This window comes from Bos mutus, chromosome X (genome assembly GCF_027580195.1).
Source record: "Bos mutus isolate GX-2022 chromosome X, NWIPB_WYAK_1.1, whole genome shotgun sequence".
In the NCBI taxonomy this organism is placed as follows: domain Eukaryota; kingdom Metazoa; phylum Chordata; class Mammalia; order Artiodactyla; family Bovidae; genus Bos; species Bos mutus.
Window position 1 is genome coordinate 69,498,724 of NC_091646.1, and position 25,694 is coordinate 69,524,417.

The window sequence follows — 25,694 nt, forward strand, 5'->3', positions numbered from 1 at the left end:
TTCAGTCTTATTTGTACAGTAGCCTCAAGACTTCTCCATCTATACAGCACTGTTGATAAAACATCTCCTTTCGAAGACAATGGGCTGCTTTTCTGGGTGCCTGATGTCCTCTGCTGGCATTCAGAAGTTGTTTTGTGGAATTTACTCAGCGTTCAAATGTTCTTTTGATGAATTTGTGGGGGAGAAAGTGGTCTCCCTGTCCTATTTCTCTGCCATCTTCCGCTTTCATTATTAAAAGACCACTCTTGGCGAAAGAAAAAAGTACACACACACACACACACCATAGGCTTTGGGTTTGTAAGTGGCAATCTACTATCTAGGGTACATTCTTTATTTATATATTTACTCATTTGTGGCTTGATTTAAGATTGCATTAATTTCCAGTTGGTGCTATAACAAATTAACATAAACTTTGTAGCTTAAAACAATACAAAATTATACTCTTATAGTTCTAGAGGTCAGAAGTCCAAAATGAGCCTTATGGCTATTATGGGGTAAAATAAAAATCAAGGTGTCAAGCATACGTGGTTCCTTATGGAGACTCCAGGGGGAGAATCTGATCTTTGACTCTTCTAGCTTCTTAGAGGATAAGGCCAGTAGCCTTATTACTCTAATCTCTTGCTTCTGTCATGACATCTCCTACTTCTAGTCTGATCTCCCTCTGGTTACCTCTTATAAGAAGACTTATGACTATATTTAGTGCCCACCTGAATAACCCAAAATAATCCCCTCCACCAATCTCAGTTTCCTTAATCTAATAACACCCACAAAAATCCCTTTTGGAGTATAAGGTAATGTTCACAGGTTCCAGGGATTAGGGCCTGAATATCTTTCAGGGCCACTACTGAGCCTTCCACAAGGATAGTTTAGAAATTTTGCACATCCTTTTTTTTAAAAAGCTAACATCGTAGTAATTTGTTTAATGTGAAATTTGTAATAACTTGTGTAAATTTTTATTTTGTAGTAATTTGTTTAATGTGTCTATCACCAAATTTAATAATACATTGAATAAAAAATAAGTACTAATTAAAAATAAGTATTAGATCAAGAATTGGAATTTTAAAATATTATCAACTAATTCATTACACGACAAAGTATAAATGACCTAGAAACAAGCTCCTTGGCTATTAATCTACACAGAATTCATATTTTTCAAAACAGAAATATAGGTCCTAAGAAAGAGAAGAACATATTGGTTAAGCACACACTTGGAACGAAGATACAACATTGCCTGGTAACAATCATGCCCTTTGTACCAAAGAGTTCATAAAACACACTGAAAATTATCAACCCAGTTCAGGATATATAGGGTTAGAAACTTTGATTCCGGAGACTGTAAATTCCATTTCAGATCTAGTTAAATAAAGCAATAAAAATAAAACATCAAGAAAAAATAAAATGGAAGTAAACCAGCCTGTATTGAATAATGCTCTGATTCTAGCAGGTTAGCCAATCTCCTTACCTAGGCTGGAATAAATGTGGCTGAGAATACGAGCTGGTTGTACTCTGATGGGATATACCTCAGCAATGGTCTCCACATCAATTCCCTTGTTCTTCAAAATGGACTTGATTTCTTCTGTTTCAGCTAGAATGGAAACTGTAGGAAAGAAAAACAAGATGAGGTTAACAGAAAATTTTATTTCAAAAGGAACCTAAAGATCTCTCAAGAAAGAAAGTGAAGTAGCTCAGTCGTGTCTGACTCTTTGTGACCCCATGGACTGTAGCCTATCAGGCTCCTCTGTCCATGGGATTTTCCAGGCAAGAATACTGGAGTGGGTTGCCATTTCCTTCTCCAGGAGATCTTCCCAATCCAGGGATTGAACCCGGGAAGTCCAAAAGATCTCTCTCAAGCCACACAATATTTTTTGAAGGGAAGACAAAAAGAGAGAAGGAAGTTAAGTTATTACAAACTTAGGAAACAAGCATCATGCTAGGTACATAATGATATCTAAATGGAAAAGGAATTAAGACCTCATGACTAGAGTATTCAATTCTGTTTTTTGTCTATATACCTATGTGCTTCTAGAGAACACTATGCTTGCTTTATATCTGGGTTTCTATGTTTAAATAGAAAAAAAAGAGGCCAGGGACAGCATTATGAAGATAATAAAGAATACCCTAATGATACAAATCACCTATAGCTAGAGAATGATAGAAGGCAAGGTAAATTCAGGATAAAGAATTGAGGTGCCCTATTTGAAATTGTGTGTGGTTGTTTTGGGGAATGGGGATAACACTTTTCTAGATTCAGAGCCTGCCAAGCCTGGAAGCTCCTTTTTCATCCTCTTACACTCACATCTCAGAAGTGCTCATCATACTCACAAGGGAAAAGAAGTCCAGGCCAGCTCACTGACTCTTCCATTTATTTTCCCTTTATGGTACTGATACCTGTCTGGGGGCCAGTAATCTGAATGGAACCTCAACTGGCTTAATGCTAAGCAATAGGGGCAAACATGAGCCCTACTCCTGCTTCTCTAGTGCCGCTGTGTTGTGCTAGTTGCTCAGTCATGTCCGACTCTTTATGACCCCATGGACCCCACTAGGCTCTTCTGTCCATGGAATTCTCAAGGCAAGAACACTGGAGTGGGTTGCCATTCCCTTCTCCAGCTAGTGCCGCAAGGTGTGTTGAATTAGGTTTATGAGAAAATTAAGGTGCCATTTGGTTCATGCCAGCTTACTAGTATTGTCTATGTTGAGTTTGGGAGGCAAAAGCCTAGTTAACAAAATGCTACTCTGCATTCCTTTTCCATTATCTTTTGTGTATTTTTCTATCTTGGGGAGCTCATGGTGTTGTGTTGCTGTGATCTGCGGCAGGATATGCAGGGTATTGTGATTACAAGGTCCTCTGGATATAATACTACCTTGATTACTTCTAACTGAAAAATGACAAAGATTCTCCAGGGACAATATACAAAGGTAGAATAATGGTGGGATGACAAAATCCAGGGAAACACATGTGGTTATCCTTTCATTCACTAATAAACATTTACTAAGCACTTCAACGGATAAGGCATTATGCTAAAAACTAGGGATTTAGAGATGAATAAGTTAGTGTCTCCCTCAAGGAGCTCACAGTGTAATAAAAGTGTCATATACATAAACTGATTATAAAACAAATTGCAAAGTATATATACATATGTGTGTGTGTGTGTGTGTGTGTGTATGAACATTATGAGACCCCCCAAGAGTGACACCTATCTAGTCTGAAGTTGGTAGAGGGAAGTTTCAGAAAAGACTTCCTGAAGGAGTTGATGTCTAAGCTGAATTTGAAAGAATGAATAAGTTAGCCAGGAGAAAGAAAGGAATAGGAATGAGGAAATTAATTTTATGTTGAAGATCGAAAATGATCATAAAACATGAAAACAGAAAAGAGTGTGTGTGTGTGTGTATGTGAGAGAGAGAGCAGTGGTGGGGACAACATATATATATATATATATATATATATATATATATATAACAATATATATTCATATTCATGCTGTAGCATGAAATATTTGAACAGTGGCAAAAACAAAAATAAACAATCCCCCACCAGCAACAAAATGAATCTGGAAAGGCAAATAGGGGTTATATCATCATGGAGAGTATGTGTGTCACTTTAAGGATTTTGCATTTTATCCTTGAGTACTGATTTCCAAATTGCATTCTCCTAAGCCCTAGGGTTCTGCAGAGAGCAATGCAGTTGGAAGCAGGAGTAGAGGGGACTAAAGGAGAGGTAAGTGAACCACATTCTGGGGCCCCCAGGAATACTTTCAACCCAACAACTCAGAATTTTATGTTTTATCAAATATTTAGAAAATGCTTACTTGGTATCACTTATGTGCTAGATACTGCCATATGCTAGAGATACAAAGATAGATACGATCCTTGGAGAAAATGACATTTGACATTGAGTCTTGCTAGAAGGCTGAATAGGAGTTATTCTGGCAAGCTGAAGGTAAAGGTAAGGAAGAAGTTGTTCCAGACAAAAATAGCATAGACAAAGACTCATGGGCAACAGAAAACCAGGCAGATCTAGGAATAATAAAAAGTCCTTTATAGCAGGAGCATGGGGTGTAAAAGGACAATGATGAGAAATGACACTGAAGACAAGGTCAGGGACCAGATCATAAAGAGCCTTGTAAGTCTTGTTAAGAAAGCTGGTAATGGGAAGTCCTTGCAGAGTTGTAATCGGGAGAATAATACATCCATATCTCTGTCTTAAAGAGAACATATTTGAGTTGCTAAAAGAATAAACTGATATACTGTAGTTGACCTACACTGAAGACAAGGAGACCACTTAAAAAGTAATGCAAGAAAGAGATGCTGATTACTTAGATTAGGATCGTGACATTGGTACTAGAGAAACTTGATGGATTTCTGAATTATTTAGAAGGTAAAGAAATCGGGACTTGTTAACCGACTGAATGTAGGAGATGAGAGAGGGGGAGATATTGAGAATGTTATTTGTGTAACTGTGAGAAAAGTGTACCATTTACTGACATAGGCAAATAGGGAGAAAAGCAGGCATGAGTGATGTAGAACTAGGAGGGTGCAACTGATTAATTTTAGACATTCTGAATTTAAAGTGCAGAAGTCATTAGCATAGAAAGAGATGAGATGAGTCAAGGAGAATGTATAGAAAAGAAGAAAAAGGGACCTAGAATATAACCTTCAGAAATTTCAACATATAAGAAATGGGCAGGTGAAGAAAAACCTGGGGGTAGGAGTAAGGGGTTCTTGTCTCATAGCTTTTATTTTCTCTATGGTATAGGAGGTGAGGTCATCTACTGAGAGGGGAGAAGTGAGGAGGCAGGAAAAGGGAAAAGGTTAGCAATGAGAGGAGGCTGAGATACAGTAACAAATATTCTGAGTAAGAAGAGCAGTGGCCTATGGACAAAACTCCCAGGAATACCAACAGTTAAGGGGCAAGCAGAAGAGGAAGCCCAGAAAGAGAAATAATAAAATTTAGGTTGAAGGAGATCTAAAAGTGTATTGTCTCACAGAAGACACAGGAGTTAAGAGTCTCAGAAACAAACAATAAGTGAAACAGAAAGACCCACTAAGAAATGGATTGAAAAATATCTACTGAGTTTGGCAATAACTTAAGCAAAAGCACTTTCAAAGGAATAATAAGCTAGTTGTAAAGGACATCAGAATGAATGAAATATAAATTAGTGGAAGTTTGGATAAGAAAGGAAGTGTAGGATAACTAGAGGATGGTAAAGATGTCAATTTACTAAAAATCAGAACCAACAGAGAAGAGTTTGAAGATGACAGGAAAGAGTGGGTTTCTAGGAAGGGTGGGGAAAAGGATAGGATCAACCATCAGAAGGGAGAGTTGGTGCTGAAGAGGAGAAAAAACAACTGCTCTGAGACTAAAGAAAAAGAGGTAAGAATGGGTGAAGATATAAATAAGATTGTGGTTGGGTTTGGGAAATTGACAAAGATCAGAACATTAAGATTATCCAGCATGAAGTAGCAGGCCAAAAATAAGGCTGAAAATAAGCAGTAGGGTTGTTGAGAAAAATGAAAATGCTGACTAATAATAAGAACAAGGACTAACAGGAAGCACTGTGGGCCTAGTTGAGTTGGAGACTGTGGATTTACAGCACTACTGCTATGCTCACTTGTTTTTTTTTTTTCCTAGAAAATTTTAGCAAGGCAGGTATAGGATCAGAAAATAAGAAAGTTGATCTGGAGCTATGATTTTCCTGTGTGGGTATAGCAGAAGTATGGTGCACTGGTGATTAAGATATTTAGATAACCAACTGAAAAGTAAGGAAGGATATTGTCATTGTTCAGTTGCTAAGTTGTGTCTGACTCTTTTGCGACCCATGGACTGTAGCCTATCACGCTCCAGTGTCCATAGTATTTTCCAGGCAAGAATACTAGAGTCAGTTGCCGTTTCCTTCTCCAAGGAATCTTCGTGACCCAGGGATCGAACCTGTGCCTTCTGCATTGGCAGGCAGATTCTTTACCACTGAGCCAACAGGGAAGCCAGGGAAGGACAGACTAGGAGAAAATAGACAAAAGTGTAACTGGGGGATGGGGCGGGGAGAGAAAACTGAAACAGTATGTAATTATGACTGGAGATTGGGACTTTTGGCATTGGAATATCTGAGGTAAAGTAATTCTAAAGTTTGGTCCTCAAAGTGAGTAGAGTAGTGGTAGAGGGAAAGGTCACTAGGGTTATGGATATCCAAGAATTCTGAGGCTAAAATATTAGATGGCACTTACTCTGATGTTGAAATCTATCACTATGGCAGGAACTGAGGAAGAAGAGGAGGCTTTAAGCCAAGTCTCAAAGTCTCGAATGAATGAAGGAGAATAACCAGGAGACTAATATAGCCAGATGGCACAAGCTTCAAAGGGGAGCAAGCTTTCTCATGGAAGGAGAATAATGGTCTTTTATATAATGTTCGTTATGTACTAAATACCTCAGAGATATCACAGGTTTGGTTCCAGATCACTGAAATAAAGTGAATATCATGATAAAGCAAGTCACACAAATTTTTAGCTTCCCAGTCTATATGTAAGTTATGCTTATACAAAACAAACTTATGGTTACCAAAAGGGATGACAGGGTAGAGGGGGGGATAAACTATTAGGAGTATGAGATTAATATATACACATTACTATATATGAAATAGGTAAACAAGGGAACTACACTCAATATCTTATAGCAACCTATAAAGGAAAAGAATCTGAAAAAGAATATATCTGTATGTGTATATATATATATACACATATATACAACTGAATCACTTTGCTGTACACTTGAAACTAATATAACATTGCAAATTAACTATACCTCAATTAAAAAATAAATAAAATTTAAAAAAGAGATTTTTACACTATGCTTTAATTTATTGTGTGCAACAGTATTGTATCTAAAAACACAATGTGAATGCCTCAGTTAAAAATACTTTATTATTATTAAAAATGCTAATCATCATCTGAGCCTTCAACAAATCATAGTAGTAAAATCAAAGATCACTGATCCCAGATTGCTGTAACAAATACAGTAATAATGAAAAGCTTGAAGTTTTGCTAGAATTATAAAATCTGACAGACACATGAAGAGAGCAAAGGCTCTTGGAAAAAATGGTACCAATAGACTTGCTTGACACAAGGTTGCCATAGACCTTCAATTTGTAAACAAAACAAAACAAAACAGAATCTGCAAAGCACATTAAAATGAAGTATGCATATACACTGATAAACAAAGACTACCTTTATGACCACATAGGATGCCAAGTATAAGAAGGTTTAGAAAATACAAGGATTCTTTTTCTATATAGAATCAATTCCAACGGAGGTTGCGATTGAAATGGAGACATATTGGAGGAGCTTCACAGGAGGCTGTGCTGCTGTGCTGTGCTAAATGACCTCAGTCGTGTCTGACTCTTTGCGACTGCATGGCCTGTAGTCCGCAAGGCTCCTCTGTCCATGGGATTTCCCAGGCAAGAATACTGGGTTGGGTCGCCATTTCCTCCTCCAGGCGATCTTCCCGACCCAGGGATCAAACCCGTGTCTCCTACATTAGCTGGCGGATTCTTTACCACTGAGCCACCTGGGAAACCCTTCACAGGGAGACCTAGTATCATATTGGAGAGTGTTTTGGGGGAGTCAAAAGTCATCTGGAGTTTTCTACCCTAGGAGACCAGTATAATAGTGATATCATTGAGAGAGTTGGGAGAGGTAAAAGGATGGAAAGGAGACAAAAAAAGGTCAGTTTTGCATTTAAAGCATAAGCTATAAAGATCCTTTATATATATTAGGGCTAGAATTCTTAACATGTTTATAGAACTTGGCCCAGTGTTTTGCATAAAGTAGATAACCTCAAAATTTAAGTTAATTGCTAGGAGAAAAAAAAAATTAAGGTTTTGAACATTCTCTAAAGAGGTAATAGTTGGAGCCATGAAAGAAATGTATTATGAAGGAGGCAGCCCTAGTGAACACATGCAGGGTGTAAATACAGAAATAACAAGTATACAAGACTAAGTATACAACCATTAGGAGGATATGAGAAGAAAAAAATATTAGCAGAAAAAGCTTAGAAGGAATACTCAGAACAAAAACAGAGATAATCAGGAGACTATAATATATCATGGTGAAAATAAATGAGTTTCCAGAAATAAGAAGTGGTTAAGAGTGGTTAAACATTTGCTCATAAGTAAGATTAATAGCAATCTTGAAACCAAACAGAACCAAGTTTAGACTATACATTTTTAAGCCTAACAAAATACTTCATAAAGAATAAAGTCATCATTTACTGGCCCAAATCAGACCTTTAATATAAAGTTTTTAGATGCTGGGAATAAGAATACATACCTTGAACCACAACATCTGGCTTTGGTACAGTAGAAAACCTACGATTTAGGGGATCAATTTCTCCAGGAGCTAAAAATCCCTAAAGAAAATCCATAAAAAAGACAGATTATTATATCTCCAAAGAAAGCTAATATTGGAGGAGAAACAACATACCAGTGCCAGAACTGCGTACCATAACATGTGAGAGGCAAGTACGGAAAGAAAGCAAATACCTTTACTGTATGAAAATGTTTAAATTCCTGAATTCACATCCAAATTAAATTTTGTCTGGAGTTAATTTCTAGTGGCTGCCACAAATTCTTTTTTGGAAATAGATGGGGTATAAAAGATAAACAGGAAGTTTTCTAGTTATACCTTCATTTTCTCTGCATGCACATGATTATACAATCAGATCACAATGTTTATAATCAATAATTTAAGTCATCAGTCCTGTTGCTTTCACATGTACTCATATGCACTCTATGCTTTCTTTTCAGCAGATATCTTTTGACTTGACCTGAGTCTCTGTCTTTGATGAAATGGGATGAATTCATCCACTTAGCCCTTAAGAATACCATTCATCTCCTCATTTTTTATTTATTTTTTTATTTTTTTAAATTTTGTTTTTAAACTTTACAATATTGTATTGGTTTTGCCAAATATCGAAATGAATCCGCCACAGGTACACATGTGTTCCCCATCCTGAACCCTCCTCCCTCCTCCCTCCCCATACCATCCCTCTGGGTCGTCCCAGTGCACCAGCCCCAAGCATCCAGTATCGTGCATCAAACCTGGACTGGCGACTCATTTCATACATTGATAGTATACATGTTTCAGTGCCATTCTCCCAAATCTTCCCACCCTCTCCCTCTCCCACAGAGTCCATAAGACTGTTCTATACATCAGTGTCTCTTAATAGCATTTAATTTATTCCAATTGAATGAGAAAGTCACCAAGATTTTAAACAAATCATTCTTCCCATTATTGCTACATTTATAATAATGTCAACCAAAGATAAACCTTTATGCTGTACACCTGAAACTCATAGTGATCTATATCAATTATACATCAAACCTGGGACAAACAAAACAAAAACAGCTGTAGAAAATAAACAAGTTACTTATAAATAAGTCAAAGAGTCTAGCTCAGAAAGGAAAGCTAAGTCCCACCCTAGATCCTCTAGGACAGTGGTCCCCAACCTTTTTTGGTACCAGGGACTGGTTTCATGGAAGACAGTTTTTCTACAGACTGAGGTGAGGGGCATGGTTTTAGGATGATTCAAACGCATTACATTTATTGGGGCTTCCCTTGTGGCTCAGCTTGTTAAGAATCTGCCTGCAATGTGGGAAACCTGGGTTCAATCCCTGGGTTTGGAAGATTCCCCTGGAGAAGGGAAAGGCTACCCACTCCAGTATTCTGTCCTGGAGAATTCCATGGACTATATAGTCCATGGGGTCGCAAAGAGTCGGACACAACTTTTACTTTCACTTATTTCTATTGGTATTACATCAGTTTCACCTCAGATCATCAGGTATTAGATCTTGGAGGTTCAGGATCCCTGCTCTAGGATTATAGGGTTATAATCCTATAATGCCTGGGTTATAGCTTATATGATAACCTATAATGGGGAAGTAGATTTGTCAACAAATCTGGAAAACTCTGACAAAGGGAAAGCTTCTTATGGCTCAAAATGTCAAGTGCTTCGTTAAGAACTGTATCAGCAGAGTTTAATGTAAAGAACTTATAAAGGGCCCCTTATCAACAAACAAAACACTATGATGCTCATAAACACTTGTCATGGTACCTAAAATTTTCTCATCAGTTGATTCAATTAAAGAATGAAACATTATGTTGCTTGGAAAAGTTAGCACTTAACTCCATTATAAGTCATTACTGAAAAAAAGTGAAAGTGTTAGTTGCTCAGTTGTGTCTGACTTTTTGTGACCCCATGGACTATAGCCCACCAGGCTTCTCTATCCATGGAATCCTCCAGGCAAGAATACTCGAGTGGGTAGCCATTCCCTTCTCCAGGGGATCTTTGTAACCCAGGGATTGAATCCGGGTCTTCTGCATCGCAGGCAGATTCTTTACCATTTGAGCCACCAGGGATAAATCAATTACTATCCAAGCACAATTACATTCACAGTCACCAGACAAGGCACCACGGGGCGTTTCCAGCCTGGTCTCAGAGCAACTTCAAGTACAGTACCAGGGTAGGAAGCCCTGGGCAAGCATGAGGGACATGGTTACCAGGGGGAAAGATTTTTGCCAAGGATTGGCCATGTACCCACTTTAAGGAACTGGAGGAAATTTTGTAATTAAGGCAGAATACAAAAGACTACTCACAAATATTGTTGTTGTTTAGTCGCTGAGGCATGTCTGACTCTTTTGCAACCCATGGATTGTAGCCTGCCAGGCTCCTCTGTCCATGGGTTTTCCCAGGCAAGAATATTGGAGTGGGTTGCATTTCCTAATCCAGGGGACCTTCCTGACCCAGGAATTGAACCTGGGTCTCCTGCACTGGCAGGTAGATTGTTATGACTGAGCCACCAGGGAAACTTGCACTCACGAATGAGTTACTGACAAATCTGTTTGTTATGGTGACTTAAGCAGAAAAGTAGAAGGGCCTTGAAGTTTCCCCTTACCTCTGCCATCAAGCTTCCTAAAATGTATAGAGACTGTCCCCACATATGAGGCAGTTTGCCCATGGGGACTCGGTCCACAGTGTGAGGATTTTTATATTCTTCATCAACCTAAATTAAAAAAAGATAACAAGATAAAGAAAAAGAAGGTTTAAGATACTAGACAACAAAAAGGGCGAGTCTGGACTGTGATTCATATTCTATAAAACAGTCACATACGCAATACACTACAAAGTCAAGCACTATGATAGCAGCCTAGGACAGTATTTCTCTAACTGTATGCACCACCTGAGGGTCTGGTCCAAAGGCAGATTCTGACTGAGTAGATGTGGGGGAAGGCCTGAAATCTGCATTTATAACAAGCTCTCAGGTGATGCTGCTGATGTTTCTGGGAGCTTAGTCCATTCAACCCCACTAGCATGGAAGACTGCGTGTCTCCCCCAGCTAATGTTCTGCAATGGGAGACGAGGAACAATGGTAATCCCAACTGGCATTTTGAGAAAATGGAGACATACTTTATTTTCTAAGCCTGATCTACTCAATTAATCACAGATGACTATATCACAGCAGAAAATATCAAATACTGAGAGTTCACACAGAACTTCACTCTACTTCAGCCTACTGATTTCCATGCCATTCTCAACTTTAAAGTTTGATTTTTTTAAAAAATTAATCTCTGAATAATTTATTTTATTTTTAAAAATTGAGATATAGCTGACATACAAAAAGGCCATATGTATTTAGCATATGCATCTTGATGAGTTTGAGGATAAATATACACCCATGAAACTACCACTGAAAGGTTTGGTCCTGCCCTCATCTCACTCAGCAATGGTGCCATAACCAAGCCTGCTTTAAAACTTTATTTTCAAAGGAATAAAATAATATTTTTATTGTCCTATACCTAAAGACAGACTCTAGAACATTAAAATCAAAAGATTAAAATTCATTTGAGTCAGACAAGACAGTCCTTTTGAGGTATGGCTTCTCTTCTCCCAGCTCCAGATGAGGGCACTGTCCAGCTCACCTTGTCAGGAGGAACACTGTACAACTCTGGCAGAAGTGGGACTCCGTTTTTGCCCTTGATGAGGACTGCTTCAAGAGCTTCTCTGTATTCTTGAACCTGTAGATAAAAGAAAAGGAGAACAAAGTTTATAGAGAATTACCTTTGGGGAGCTAGAAGAGGGTTGTAGCAAAGAAGATTCTATTGTAAAGGAATGTATTCACCTAGAGAAAGGGAGAAGAAAAGGAAGTAGCATTTACTAAATGCTTATTAGAGGTCAGATATTATGCTAGGAGTTTTGCATATGTTAATGGATTTAACTTTAATAACCATCCAGGTATGTGTAATTAAAGCCTATTTACAGGGAAATTAAGGCTCAAGGAAGTTATGAGCTTGTGGAAGATGACACAGCCAGTGCAAAGTTGAGTCCAGATTTGGGTCCAAGTCAACCTGCCTCCATGGGTCTACTTTTATCCACTATGTACTAACCTCAGTACAGCTTATTGACTGTACATGTAATTGCTTTTAAAACTGTATTGTCCCTGCCAAATTAAGTTTCTATTATGATCAAGTTTACATTTTTTGCTTAACAATTTGCTGTAGATTAGTAATACATAAAAAGTAAAAAAAAACATAATTTATGGTGGAAAAAATATACAGTCAGTTCTGCTGTAATAGTTGTTTTGAAAGCACAAATGTGTTCCAATGCACTTGATATATTAGAGAATGATTTGGAGCATAACATAAATTTCATATCTGCTTATGCACAATTTCAACCTGAGAATGCACTCAGCTGAAAGAAGTCTTGCAAGAATACACAACACACACACACATGTACACACCTCAGGAGAACTGTGAAACACAATCCACATGTGGTGTTATAACTTTCCATCCAATTTTAAGTAACTCTCCTACAACTCTCCAGCTGCTCTCTTATGGTCACTTTGGCTACATGGCTCTGTGCCTTTCCTTCTACTTAATTTCCCCCTCTATTCCCTCCTCAGCCTATTTTTATTCTTCTTCTCTGCTTAATATTCTTTTTTTTCCTCTCATGCTATCTCTTGAGGTATTGCTCAGTTGGTAAAGAATCCGCCTGCAATGCAGGAGACCCTGGTTCGAGTCCTGGGTTGGAAAGATCCTCTAGAAAAGGGATAGGCTACCCACTCCAGTATTCTTGGGCTTCCCTTGTGGCTCAGCTGGTAAAGAATCTGCCTGTAATGCGGGAGACCTGGGTTTGATCCCTGGGTTGGGAAGATCCCCTGGAGAAGGGAAAGGCTACCCACTCCAGTATTCTGGCCTGGAGAATTCCATGGACTGTATAGTTGCAGAGTCAGACACAACTGTGCGACTTTCACTCTCATGCTATCTCTCTTTTCTTCTCTTCCTTTGGCACATGGAGTGGCAAGCATGGGAGCCCTGTGAGGTGCACACATTCACAAGCAAACTTCAGCTGTTTTTCAAGTACAAGGGCTATATCTTTGTGGTATTTATGTATTTCTTAAACATTTAACATGTATAAAGCTGTGGTACTGCTTTTCAATTATGAGAAAACCAAACACTAAAAATTATATTTGAAATATGAAACAAGTTAATCCAAAATTTTAATAATAATATTAAATTTAATAAATATTTTAATAGTAGCATAATATTTTATATGCATGATCTCTAACTTAACATTTTCTTCTTGTTGAACATTTAAATTATCACCAGACTTAATTTGTATGAATGTAATAGTGATGAGCAGAATTGTACGTAAATGTATGCTACTTGCAAAATAATTTTCTCAGAATATAATTTTTGAAAGAGGAATGAATGAATGCTTTAATGCCATTAATGTCTATTTGTGGTACTGTTTTTATTAGGTTCCTATCATTTTGTATATATTTCTGAGAAACTTTTTAAGTGTTGTTCCCAGACCACATTTTCCCACAAGCCCTATAGTTTTTACTTCTCGAATATGCAGAGCATGGTAATTTTTAAGTAACATATGTGTCTCATTATAGCCAAACTGATTGTACCTTGCACTTATCACGTCTTTATCTGTGGAATTCAAAGAATTTTGGTGCTATACACTTCTTCAATGAAAAGAGAAAAATTATTCACATCATATGTACAGGCATATCTTGTTTTATTATACTTTATTGTGCTTCACAGAATCTGTGTTTTTTTGTTGTGTTTGTTTTTACAAACTGAAGGTTTGTAGCAACCCTGCATTGTGCAAATCTACTGGCACCATTTTTTCAACAGCATTTGCTCATTTTGTGTCTCTGTGTCATGTTTTTGGGAATTCTCACAGTATCTCAAAGCATGTAAAAGCAAAAGATTATGACCTATGGAAGGCTCAGATGATGCTTATTATTTTTTAGAAATAAACTATTTCTAATTAAGGTATATACATTGTTTTTTCTTTTAGCCATAAAATGCTATTATACACTTAATAGAATGTAGGATAAACATAACTTTTATAAGTACTGGGAAACAAAAAAATTTCATATTACTTGCTTTATTGACATATTTGCAATCTTTCTGCTGGTCTGGAACTGAACCTGTGAATCTCTGAGATATGCCTGCACAGAGAAACTAAAGAAGTCAATGACAGTACTTAGGCTACTCAGTGGTCAGTAGCAAAGTCGGGAAAAGAAAAGAATAAAAAAGAATCCAGGTCTTCCAACTCTTTTCTTCCTCCCAAGAGTTTAAAAAACCTAAATGTGCTTTATACTCAGTTGGCACATTTAACAAATCTTTCTTCGAGCAAGCACAGTTTTTGATAAGTTACTTTGTAGAATTTGAGAAGGACTGAAAAAAATGGTAGAATCAAAATAGGGTGGTCAAGATAAGGCAGGTATTTCTATTATTGTTTTTCTTGCTCAAAAAAATATACTCTATAATTTACTAAAGCTTAGAGAAATAACCCTTTATGCCCCTGAAACTTTGGTGTAACTCTATTATTTAAACTCACATTGGCAGTTGCAGACTACTATTGGCCAAAACATTCAAATTACACAAAGCTGTATTTTATGTAACTGAGTAAAATGAATTCCAAATGTGTTGTTTTTATGTCCAAGTTTAGAACACAGCCAATTTGCAGAATGCCTGACATTAACCTTACTTGATTAAATTGTCTAGTCTCACTGTTTCCCAACAATAGTTTCTGAACTACTTTATTTGTGTAGCTAAAAAAGCAATGATGACTGTGTTTCGGGGGTGAGGACAGGGTATAACTGGGTTGTTGTTTTGTTTTTTTGTTTTGTTTTGTTTTGTTTGCTAAAGCCAGAACATCATTTCCAACATTTGTTTTTTCAAAAGACATATAAAGTCAGGAGGTAAATTCAAGTATTTCTGATGACTAAGGCAAATAGACAGGATTTGCTATTCTGCTTTCTATATTTACTAAAAGTCAAGTCTGAGTGATAGCAATATCTAGGTCTTCTAACTCTTGTTTTTAAATTTAACACTATTTTGTATTGGGGTATATAGCTGGTTAACAATATTGTGATATTTCAGGTGAACAGTGAAAGGACTCAGCCATATATATACATGTATCCATTCTTCCCCAAACTATCTCCCATCCAGGCTTCCACATAACATTGAGCAGATTTCCCTGTGCTATACAGTAGGACCTTGTTGGTTATCCATTTAAAAATATAGCAGTGTGTTTCTAGGTCTTTTAACTCTTTTTGTTGGAGGGGGGGAATGTAGTCAAAATTTTACTGTTTTCAATTACTTAATTTAATTGGAGGATAATAACTTTACAATATTATGATGGTTTTTGCCATACATCAATGTGAATTTGCCACAGATATTTATGTTCCCCCCATCCTGAACTCCCCTTCCACCTCCCTTCCTGCTCTGTCCCTCTGGGTTGTCCCAGAGCACTGGCTTTTGGTGCCCTGCTTCATGCATCAAACTTGCACTGTTCATCTGTTTTACATATGGTAATGTACACGTTTCAGTGCTATTCTCTAATATAGTACCCTCAACTACTAGTCTCTAGGAAAGTGGTACTTAACCTTTTGGGAACCAGGGACCAGCTTTGTGGAAAAGAAGTTTTCCACAGACCTAGGGGCATGTGGTGATTTCAGGATGATACAAGTGCATTACATTTGTTGTACACTTTATTTCTACTATTATTACATCAGCTTTACCTCGGCTCATCAGGCATTGGATCCTGGAGGTCAGGACCCCTGTGAAGACCACTCTGTGTCCTCCCTATTAGGAAGACTTCCATTTGGGCATAAGGTCAGCACAGTCATTAACTGAAAGAGGGAGACGTAATAACAATCTGCTGAAAAGCCCTTTCCCCAGTGCATTACCTGTTCTGCATTGCCACTGAAGACCCCATCGAGGATAAAGTATGTCCAGAACAACGGCCATTCACACTCAATGTTTTCAAATAACTTCAGCTCAGCTGGTTCATAGTACAGACGATTGGGATCCTAGTAAAGACAATAAACAAAGTCTGTCTTATTACTCCAAGATCAGACTATACCTTTAGTTCAGAGGTTTTACAACACAGTCTTTCATCACTAATAGTTTGTTTCAGAGAAGGCAGCTCACATATACACTCTCCTCCTTTAGTGGTGGCTCAGACAGTAGAGTCTGTCTGCAATGCAAGAGACCTGGCTTCAATCCCTGGGTTGGGAAGATCTCCTGGAAAAGGGAATGGCTACCCAATCCAGTATTATTGCTTGGAGAATTCCATGGACAGAAGAGTGTGGCGGCCTACAGTTCATGGGGTCACAAAGAGTTGGATACAACTGAGCGACTAACACTTTGTCATGTGGTTCTAACTAGTAGAACTAGGACAAAAATGATACTACAGGCAGATGTATGAGGAAGTGAGACTAATTTGTAATAACCTTGAGTTTGGTTTTGTACTTGTTAACTTTGAGGTAGTAGCAGAACATACAAATAAAAATGTTTAGAAAGACAGCAAGTTGGGAATCATCCTTGAAGATGTGACATGTGAAACACAAGTTATAGCTGTAGTACCTATATACAATGAACAAGCAGCCCAAGAACAGAAACATGGTAAATCCTCAGTTTGGTGAAGGAGAACAGAAAGAGCAGAAAATTAGGATGGCAATGAGTCGTGGAAATTAAAATAGGAAAAGAATTTCAAGAAAATGTAGTGGTAGGTAACAGAGACACCAAACCTATTTTTATTGTGTATTTTTCAGTGTCTATAGTGAAATCAGTAAAATCTAGTTACACTCCATAAAACTATATAAAACTATCTACCCATTGTAATTTGGATTATGATTTGAATAAAATTAAATTCATCTAAAAAAAAGAGAATAAGGACTGAGAAAATGCTACTAGATTGGTTACTCAGGAGATTATGATGATATTTCAGAGTACAATTTTAATAGATTAGTAGGGGCAGAAGTCAAAAGGCCTAAAGTATAACAGGGAAGAGAGGAAGTAAACCAGAAGAGTTTGAGCTGAGTAATTAAAAAAATTATCAGATCAGATAAGATCAGACCAGTCACTCAGTCGTGTTCGACTCTTTGCGACCCCATGAATCGCAGCACACCAGGCCTCCCTGTCCATCACCAACTCCCGGAGTTCACTCAGACTCACGTCCATCGAGTCAGTGATGACATCCAGCCATCTCATCCTCTGTCGTCCCCTTCTCCTCCTGCCCCCAATCCCTCCCAGCATCAGAGTCTTTTCCAATGAGTCAACTCTTCGCATGAGGTGGCCAAAGTACTGGAGTTTCAGCTTTAGCATCATTCCTTCCAAAGAACTCCCAGGGCTGATCTCCTTCAGAATGGACTGGTTGGATCTCCTTGCAGTCCAAGGGACTCTCAAGAGTCTTCTCCAACACCACAGTTCAAAAGCATCAATTCTTGGGCCCTCAGCCTTCTTCACAGTCCAACTCTCACATCCATACATGACCACAGGAAAAACCATAGCCTTGACTAGACGAGCCTTTGTTGGCAAAGTAATGTCTCTGCTTTTGAATATGCTATCTAGGTTGGTCATAACTTTCCTTCCAAGGAGTAAGCGTCTTTTAATTTCATGGCTGCAGTCACCATCTGCAGTGATTTTGGAGCCCAGAAAAATAAAGTCTGACACTGTTTCCACTGTTTCCCCATCTATTTCCCATGAAGTGATGGGACCGGATGCCATGATCTTTGTTTTCTGAATGTTGAGCTTTAAGCCAACTTTTTCACTCTCTACTTGCACCTTCAACAAGAGGCTTTTTAGTTCCTCTTCACTTTCTGCCATAAGGGTGGTGTCATCTGCATATCTGAGGTTATTGATATTTCTCCCGGCAATCTTGATTCCAGCTTGTGTTTCTTCCAGTCCAGCGTTTCTCATGATGTAATCTGCATATAAGTTAAATAAACAGGGTGACAATATACAGCCTTGAGGTACTCCTTTTCCTATTTGGAACCAGTCTGTTATTCCATGTCCAGTTCTAACTGTTGCTTCCTGACCTGCATACAAATTTCTCAAGAGGCAGATCAGGTGGTCTGGTATTCCCATCTCTTGAAGAATTTTCCACAGTTTATTGTGATCCACACAGTCAAAGGCTTTGGCATAGTCAACAAAGCAGAAATAGATGTTTTTCTGGAACTCTCTTGCTTTTTCTATGATCCAGCGGATGTTGGCAATTTGATCTCTGGTTCCTCTGCCTTTTCTAAAACCAGCTTGAACATCAGGAAGTTCACAGTTCACGTATTGCTGAAGCCTGGCTTGGAGCATTTTAAGCATTACTTTACTAGCGTGTGAGATGAGTGCAATTGTGCGGTAGTTTAAGCATTCTTTGGCATTGCCTTTCTTTGGGCTTGGAATGAAAACTGACCTTTTCCAGTCCTGTGGCCACTGCTGAGTTTTCCAAATTTGCTGGCATATTGAGTGCAGCACTTTCAGAGCATCATCTTTCAGGATTTGAAATAGCTCAGCTGAAATTCCATCACCTCCACTAGCTTTGTTCGTAGTGATGCTTTCTAAGGCCCACTTGACTTCACATTCCAGGATGTCTGGCTCTAGGTCAGTGATCACACCATCGTGATTATCTGGGTCATGAAGATCTTTTTGTACAGTTCTTCTGTGTATTCTTGCCATCTCTTTTTGATATCTTCTGCTTCTGTTAGGTCCATACCATTTCTGTCCTTTATCGAGTCCATCTTTGCATGAAATGTTCCTTTGGTATCTCTGATTTTCTTGAAGAGATCTCTAGTCTTTCCCATTCTGTTGTTTTCCTCTATTTCTTTGCATTGATTGCTGAAGAAGGCTTTCTTATCTTTTCTTGCTATTCTTTGGAAGTCTGCATTCAGATGTTTATGTCTTTCCTTTTCTCCTTTGCTTTTCACTTCTCTTCTTTTCACAGCTACTTGTAAGGCCTCCCCAGACAGCCATTTTGCTGTTTTGCATTTCTTTTCCACGGGGATGGTCTTGACCCCTGTCTCCTGTACAATGTCACGAACCTCATTCCATAGTTCATCAGGCACTCTATCTATCAGATCTAGGCCCTTAAATCTGTTTCTCACTTCCACTGTATAATCAAAAGGGATTTGATTTAGGTCATACCTGAATGGTCTAGTTGTTTTCCCTACTTTCTTCAATTTAAGTCTGAATTTGGCAATAAGGAGTTCATGATCTGAGCCACAGTCAGCTCCTGGTCTTTTTTTTGCTGACTGTATAGAGCTTGTCCATCTTTGGCTGCAAAGAATATAATCAATCTGATTTTGGTGTTGACCATCTGGTGATGTCCATGTGTAGAGTCTTCTCTTGTGTTGTTGGAAGAGGGTGTTTGTTATGACCAGTGCATTTTCTTGGCAAAACTCTATTAGTCTTTGCACTGCTTCATTCCGTATTCCAAGGCCAAATTTGCCTGTTACTCCAGGTGTTTCTTGACTTCCTACTTTTGCATTCCAGTCCCCTATAATGAAAAGGACATCTTTTTTGGGTGTTAGTTCTAAAAGGTCTTGTAGGTCTTCATAGAAGTGTTCAACTTCAGCTTCTTCAGTGTTACTGGTTGGGGCATAGACTTGGATTACTGTGATATAATGGCTCTCAACCAGCTGACCTGAGCTACATTGCCAATGAAAGTAAGTAACAATCACTCATTCCCTTTTTCATAATACTTAATTTTCTTCATTGATATTTCCAAGGAAAATTTTTGACAAGTGGAACAAAAGAAAGTTAACTTTTAAAGATCAAGTACTATTTAGAATTAATCAACTGCAAAAGGTGGAAGGGATCCAAAAGGATCTACTGACAGAAAGAGTTTTCCTTTGTAATTATTGAATATTTCAGGAGGAATACTTTGAGACCATGTAAATATTCTGTTTCTGCCAAAATTTTCATCCAGTGATTTAAGCATCCATCACTAGCTCTTTTTTGAAACTAAACAACTTCACGAGGTGGAAGGATGTACTGCTGCTAAGTCACTTCAGTCGTGTCCGACTCTACGCGACCCCATAGAGGGCAGCCCACCAGGCTCCCCCATTCCTGGGATTCTCCAGGCAAGAACACTGGAGTGGGTTGCCATTTCCTTCTCCAGTGCATGAAAGTGAAAAGTGAAAGTGAAGTTGCTCAGTTGCGTCCGACCCTCAGCGACCCCATGGACTGCAGCCTTCCAGGCTCCTCCGTTCATGGGATTTTCCAGGCAAACAGTTTCCTCTATTTTATTTAATATGGAACAGCTCACAGAGAAAACCTCACAACTAATCCCCAAACAGGAAGCAAGCATCAGTCATTGTTACCCTATTTACTAATTATTTGAAGTAATATTGATGAGATACATATTTTATCTGAATGAAGCTGCAGTTAGTAGTGACCATTCTATCTTGGACTCATTTTTGGGAAAACAAACCTACCTCTTTAGGAGTTTTATATCCATCTCGTAGAAAGCGACAACAACCATAACGACCCTGGAAATGCAGAGGAAACAAGTAAGAAGCACGTACATTGGTACAGCAATATAATTAATCAGAAATGCATCCTCTCCAACAGCTACATGTGCCAACCTATCAACAACATAGAAATTATACCTAAAAAATAATTTTAAAAAACTCTGCTATCAGTCCAGCAACAGAAATCAATTTTAGCAATGTGATTTCAAGTGAGGGCTAAGTTATAGGCTCTTCCCTAAAGCAAAGTTCTTATTTTATCTTCTCCATGGCTTTCTACCATCGGATAAGTCTATGACAGCCCAATTACGAACCTATGTGGTTCTGCTCACACAATTCTTACAAGACTGCAGGGTTTTTTTTTTTTTAAAGGAAACACATTTTAAAAATTTTGAGATCATTTGAGACTTACAGAAGAGTTCCCAAAACAGTCAGAGTCCCCATATTTCCTTCAACCACTGTTCCCTAATGTTAACATCTTATATAACCATAGAACATTTTGTTGTTTCTGTTGTTTAGTTGCCAAGTCATGTCCCACTCTTTTGTGGCCCACCAGGCTCCTCTGTACATGGGATTTCCCAGGCAAGAATACTGGAGTGGGTTGCCATTTGCTTCTCCAGGGGATCTTCCTGACTCAGGAATTAAACCTGCATCTCCTGCATTGGCAGGCATATTCTTTCCCACTGAGTCATCTGGGAAGCCCATAGGACATTCACCAAAACTAAAAAACTAACCTTGGTACAACACTACTAACCAAAGTACATAACTTATTTGCATTTCACCAGACTTTTTACTAACGCTTTTTTTCTATTCCAGTATCCAGTTTACGGTCCCACTGCATTTAGCTGTCATGTTTCCTTAGTCTAATCTGTGACCATTCTTCAGTCTTTCCTTGTTTTTCATCATCTCAGCGTTTTTGAAGAGCATCTGCCAGTTATTTTGTAGAATGTCCCTGAATTTGGTTTGAGGTACTGCGTTCTTAGGAAAGACATCACAGACGTGCTAGGCACTTCTCAGTGCACTGTATCAGGGCATATACATGATATTACTATTACTTATTACTGGTGATGTTAACTCTGATTGCTTGGTTAAATCACTGACACAGGTCACATTCAAGGCCCACAAAGATACTAATTTTGCCTTAAAATTAGAGCCCTAAAGAAAGAAAGGCACATATGGACATACTTGAAGCTTGGTGATGATTTCCTGTTTTGTGAGCTCCACCAACTGGTTATCCTCTACTGCAAAGGCTGGGAAGGAAATAACTGAAAGTAAACTAGCATCAACTTCTTTAGATGTTGAAGCCCGGGGGAGTATTGAATTAAGGATAGACTGAAAGAAAGGAAAGAAAGGAAGTCAAATGTAGCACATTAGTAAGTGGCCTGGGATTATAAAATTAATAGCTTTAATTTCAAAAGATTTATGTTGAAGAAAATAATTTAAATGAAAATCTAAAAATGATTCAATAGTGAGAGCTTAGAAGACTAGCTACTTCTATAAATCCTTCCTTGTCTTAATCATTCTCTCAGTGTTTCCTAATCCTGATTTTTAAGCAGCTGCCAATGGATAAAGAATACTCTAAGCATCATTTTTCCATCCATAATCCTGTTGCTCCATTAACAACTATTTAAGCATAAATAAAGCTGCTGGGAAGCAGGATATAGAAAGCTTAGCTCCTATATCCCCCAAATTTATCTTATTTGAAAATTTTGCATTTTTAAAATTAGAAAGTAAGATTATATTCACTAGAACACCATGGGGGTCCAATCAGGGTTTGAAGAAGATGGGAAAAGCCATACTGTCAATGACAAGAACCTTTATCTTTCAATATATGAAGTAATCTTAAACAAAACTGAAGATATGCATTTACCATGTAAACAGTCTAATCTCCAAACATCTAACCTTAGCACCAGTGGGGACAAGAGAAATATTCAGAACCACTATCAAAAAGAACACTCAAAATCTATCACCTCTTGTTCTCTTGGTATATTTAGAAAAGGAGATACAATAGAGGATAATTTCATACACTGTGATGGGATTCCTTTATAATGTTGGGTGAGAGAACAGGACTATGATCTCTGTTATTGCTCATGCCACATCAGGTTTATCTCTATAGGATGCTTAATAAGACATTTTTGGCACATGATAATAAATCATATTATGTATTCTCATTCAGTTATCCTTATTCTAAAGCTCATGCTAAATTTGAGTCTGAGTAAAAATATATTTTTCTATAATATGGTCCAATCCTCTTACCTGGCAGTGTTGTACTTCATCAGCTAGGACATGGATAACTGACTGCGGCCCACCCTTCACACCAAACAGGTCCAGTTCATCTAATGCTTCCAGGGCTGCCTTTGAGGAACAAAGGAGGAAAGGACAACTTTAGCACTATAAAGACGTATATTTCTTATTCTTATTCTTCTATCCTGGTATATCAATGCACATGATGCCATTTTAAATATGTTTAGCAGAACAGAAAATATAATAACATTCTTTATTCACAGGGGTCTCTTAGGTTTTTTTTTTTTTTTTGGGTTTCCCAAATTGTCCCAGAGACATTTGAGATGGAGGTTGTAGTCATACTTTCATGATTAAAAACCCTCAACAAATTCAGTATAGAAGGAACACACGTCAACATAATAAAGGCCATATACAACAAACCCACAGCGAATTCAATGGTGAAAAATTGAAAGTTTTCCTGTAAGATAAAAGCAAGGCAAGAATACCCACTCTCAGCACTCTGAAGTACTACTTCAACATAGTACTGGAAGGCCTAGCTAAAGCAATTAGCCAAGAAAAAGAAATAAAAGATACCTGAATCAGAAAGGAAGCAATGAAATTGTCATTATTTGTGGATGATATGGTCTCATATATAGAAAACCCTAGACTCAACCAACAATCTATCAGAATTAATCAACAAATTCAGTAAATTTTCAGGATATAAAACAAAAATACAGAAATCAGTGGTGTTTTCTATACAGTAATGACAAAATAACTAAAAAATAAATAAAAGTATCACATTCACAATAGCATCACCAGCAATAAAATACTTAAGAATAGATTTAACTGAAGAGGTGAAAGATCTGTACAATGAAAAACAATACGTTGATGAAAGAAATTGAAGACAAAAACAAATGGAAAGATATCGCCATGTACATGGATCAGAAGAATTAATATTGTTAAACTGTCTATACTACCCAGTCATCTATAGATCCAATGCAATCTGTATAAAAATTCCAATGGCATTTTTCACAGAAAAAAAACCCTACAATTTGTAAGGAACTACAAAAGACACCATATAGCCAAAGCAATTATCAAAAAGAAAAACAATGCTGAAGGCATCACAGATCCTGATTTCAAACTATGCTACCAAGCTATAGTAATTAAAACAGTATGATATAGGCATTAAAGCAGACATACAAACTGATAAAACAGAATAGAGAGCCCAGAAATAAATCTCTGTATTTACAGTCAGTTAATATTTTATAAGGGAGCCAGCAACACTCAATGAGAAAAGGATAGTCTCTTCAACAAACGGTTTTGGGAAAATTGGATAATCACACACAGAACAATGAAATTGTACCCCTATCTTACACCACACATACAAATTAACTCAAAATGGATTAACATAAGACCTGATAAACATAAAACTCCTTCACATTGGTCTTGGCAATTATTTTTTTAGATATGACACCAAAATCATAAGCAACAAAAGCAAAAATCAATACAAGGGACTACATCAAACTAAAAAGCTTCTAAACAACAGAAGAAACAATCAAAAAGATGAAAAAGAACTCCTAAAGAAGACCCTCTAGTCATCTGTTGCAATCCAAAGTCTGTCCATGTGGCAAGCAATACCGAGTTTTTGCTGAGTCAGAGACCTTTGTTGTGTTCTTGTGCACTGGCTTCTGGAACTCAAGTAAAGGCCCTTTCATTTTGGGTGAAATTCCTGTTGGTAGATTAGACCTAGACTAGTCTTTGGAGAGAGATCAAGCCCTGAACCTTCAGAGTGGGAACACTGACTCCAAGACCCTAGCCAACCAGAGAACTAACCCTTCAGTTCAGTCGCTCAGTTGTGTCCGACTCTTTGTGACCCCATGAATTGCAGCACGCCCGGCCACCCTACCCATCACCAACTCCTGCAGTTCATCTAAACTCATGTCCACTGAGTTGGTGATACCATCCAATCATCTCATCCTCTGTCGTCCCGTTCTCCTGCTGCCCTCAATCATTCCCAGCATCAGGGTCTTTTCCAATGAGTCAGCTCTTTGCATCAGGTGGCCAAAGTATTGGAGTTTCAGCTTCAACATCAGTCCTTCCGAAGAACACCTAGGACTTATCTCCTTTAGGATGGACTGGTTGGATCTCCTTGCAGTCCAAGGGATTCTCAAGAGTCTACTCCAACACCATAGTTAAAAGGCATCAATTCTTCAGTGCTCAGCTTTCTTTATAGTCCAACTCTCACATCTGTACATGACTACTGGAAAAACCATAGCCTTGACTAGACGGAACTCTGTTGACAAAGTAATGTCTCTGCTTTTGAATATGCTATCTAGGTTGGTCATAACTTTCCTTTCAAGGAGTAAGCATCTTTTAATTTCATGGCTGCAGTCATCATCTGCAGTGATTTTGGAGCCCCCCAAAATAAAGTCAGCCATTGTTTCCACTGTTTCCCCATCTATTTGCCATGAAATGATGGGCCCAGATGCCATGATCTTAGTTTTCTGAATGTTGATCTTTAAGCCAACTTTTTCACTCTCCTCTTTCACTTTCATCAAGAGGCTCTTTAGTTCTTCTTCACCTTCTGGCATCAGGGTAGTGTCATCTGCATATCTGAGGTTATTGATATGTCTCCCAGCAATCTTGATTCCAGCTTGTGCTTCT

At 38.0% G+C, this 25,694-nt stretch overlaps 1 protein-coding gene across 5 annotated transcripts in view; it reads right to left on the minus strand.

The window, feature by feature from the left end:
• Positions 1-25,694, minus strand: part of PHKA1 (phosphorylase kinase regulatory subunit alpha 1) — a 172,293-nt gene that overhangs the window by 112,325 nt on the left and 34,274 nt on the right. For all 5 annotated transcript variants that reach the window (XM_005899619.3, XM_005899618.3, XM_005899617.3 and 2 more), the window contains exons 7-14: positions 23,064-23,162; positions 21,993-22,139; positions 20,775-20,828; positions 16,254-16,376; positions 11,965-12,060; positions 10,941-11,048; positions 8,317-8,395; positions 1,463-1,597 (exon numbers count right to left, since the gene is read on the minus strand). In XM_005899619.3, coding sequence (XP_005899681.1) covers positions 1,463-1,597; positions 8,317-8,395; positions 10,941-11,048; positions 11,965-12,060; positions 16,254-16,376; positions 20,775-20,828; positions 21,993-22,139; positions 23,064-23,162 — 841 coding nt within the window. The remainder of the gene's footprint in view (positions 1-1,462; positions 1,598-8,316; positions 8,396-10,940; positions 11,049-11,964; positions 12,061-16,253; positions 16,377-20,774; positions 20,829-21,992; positions 22,140-23,063; positions 23,163-25,694) is intronic.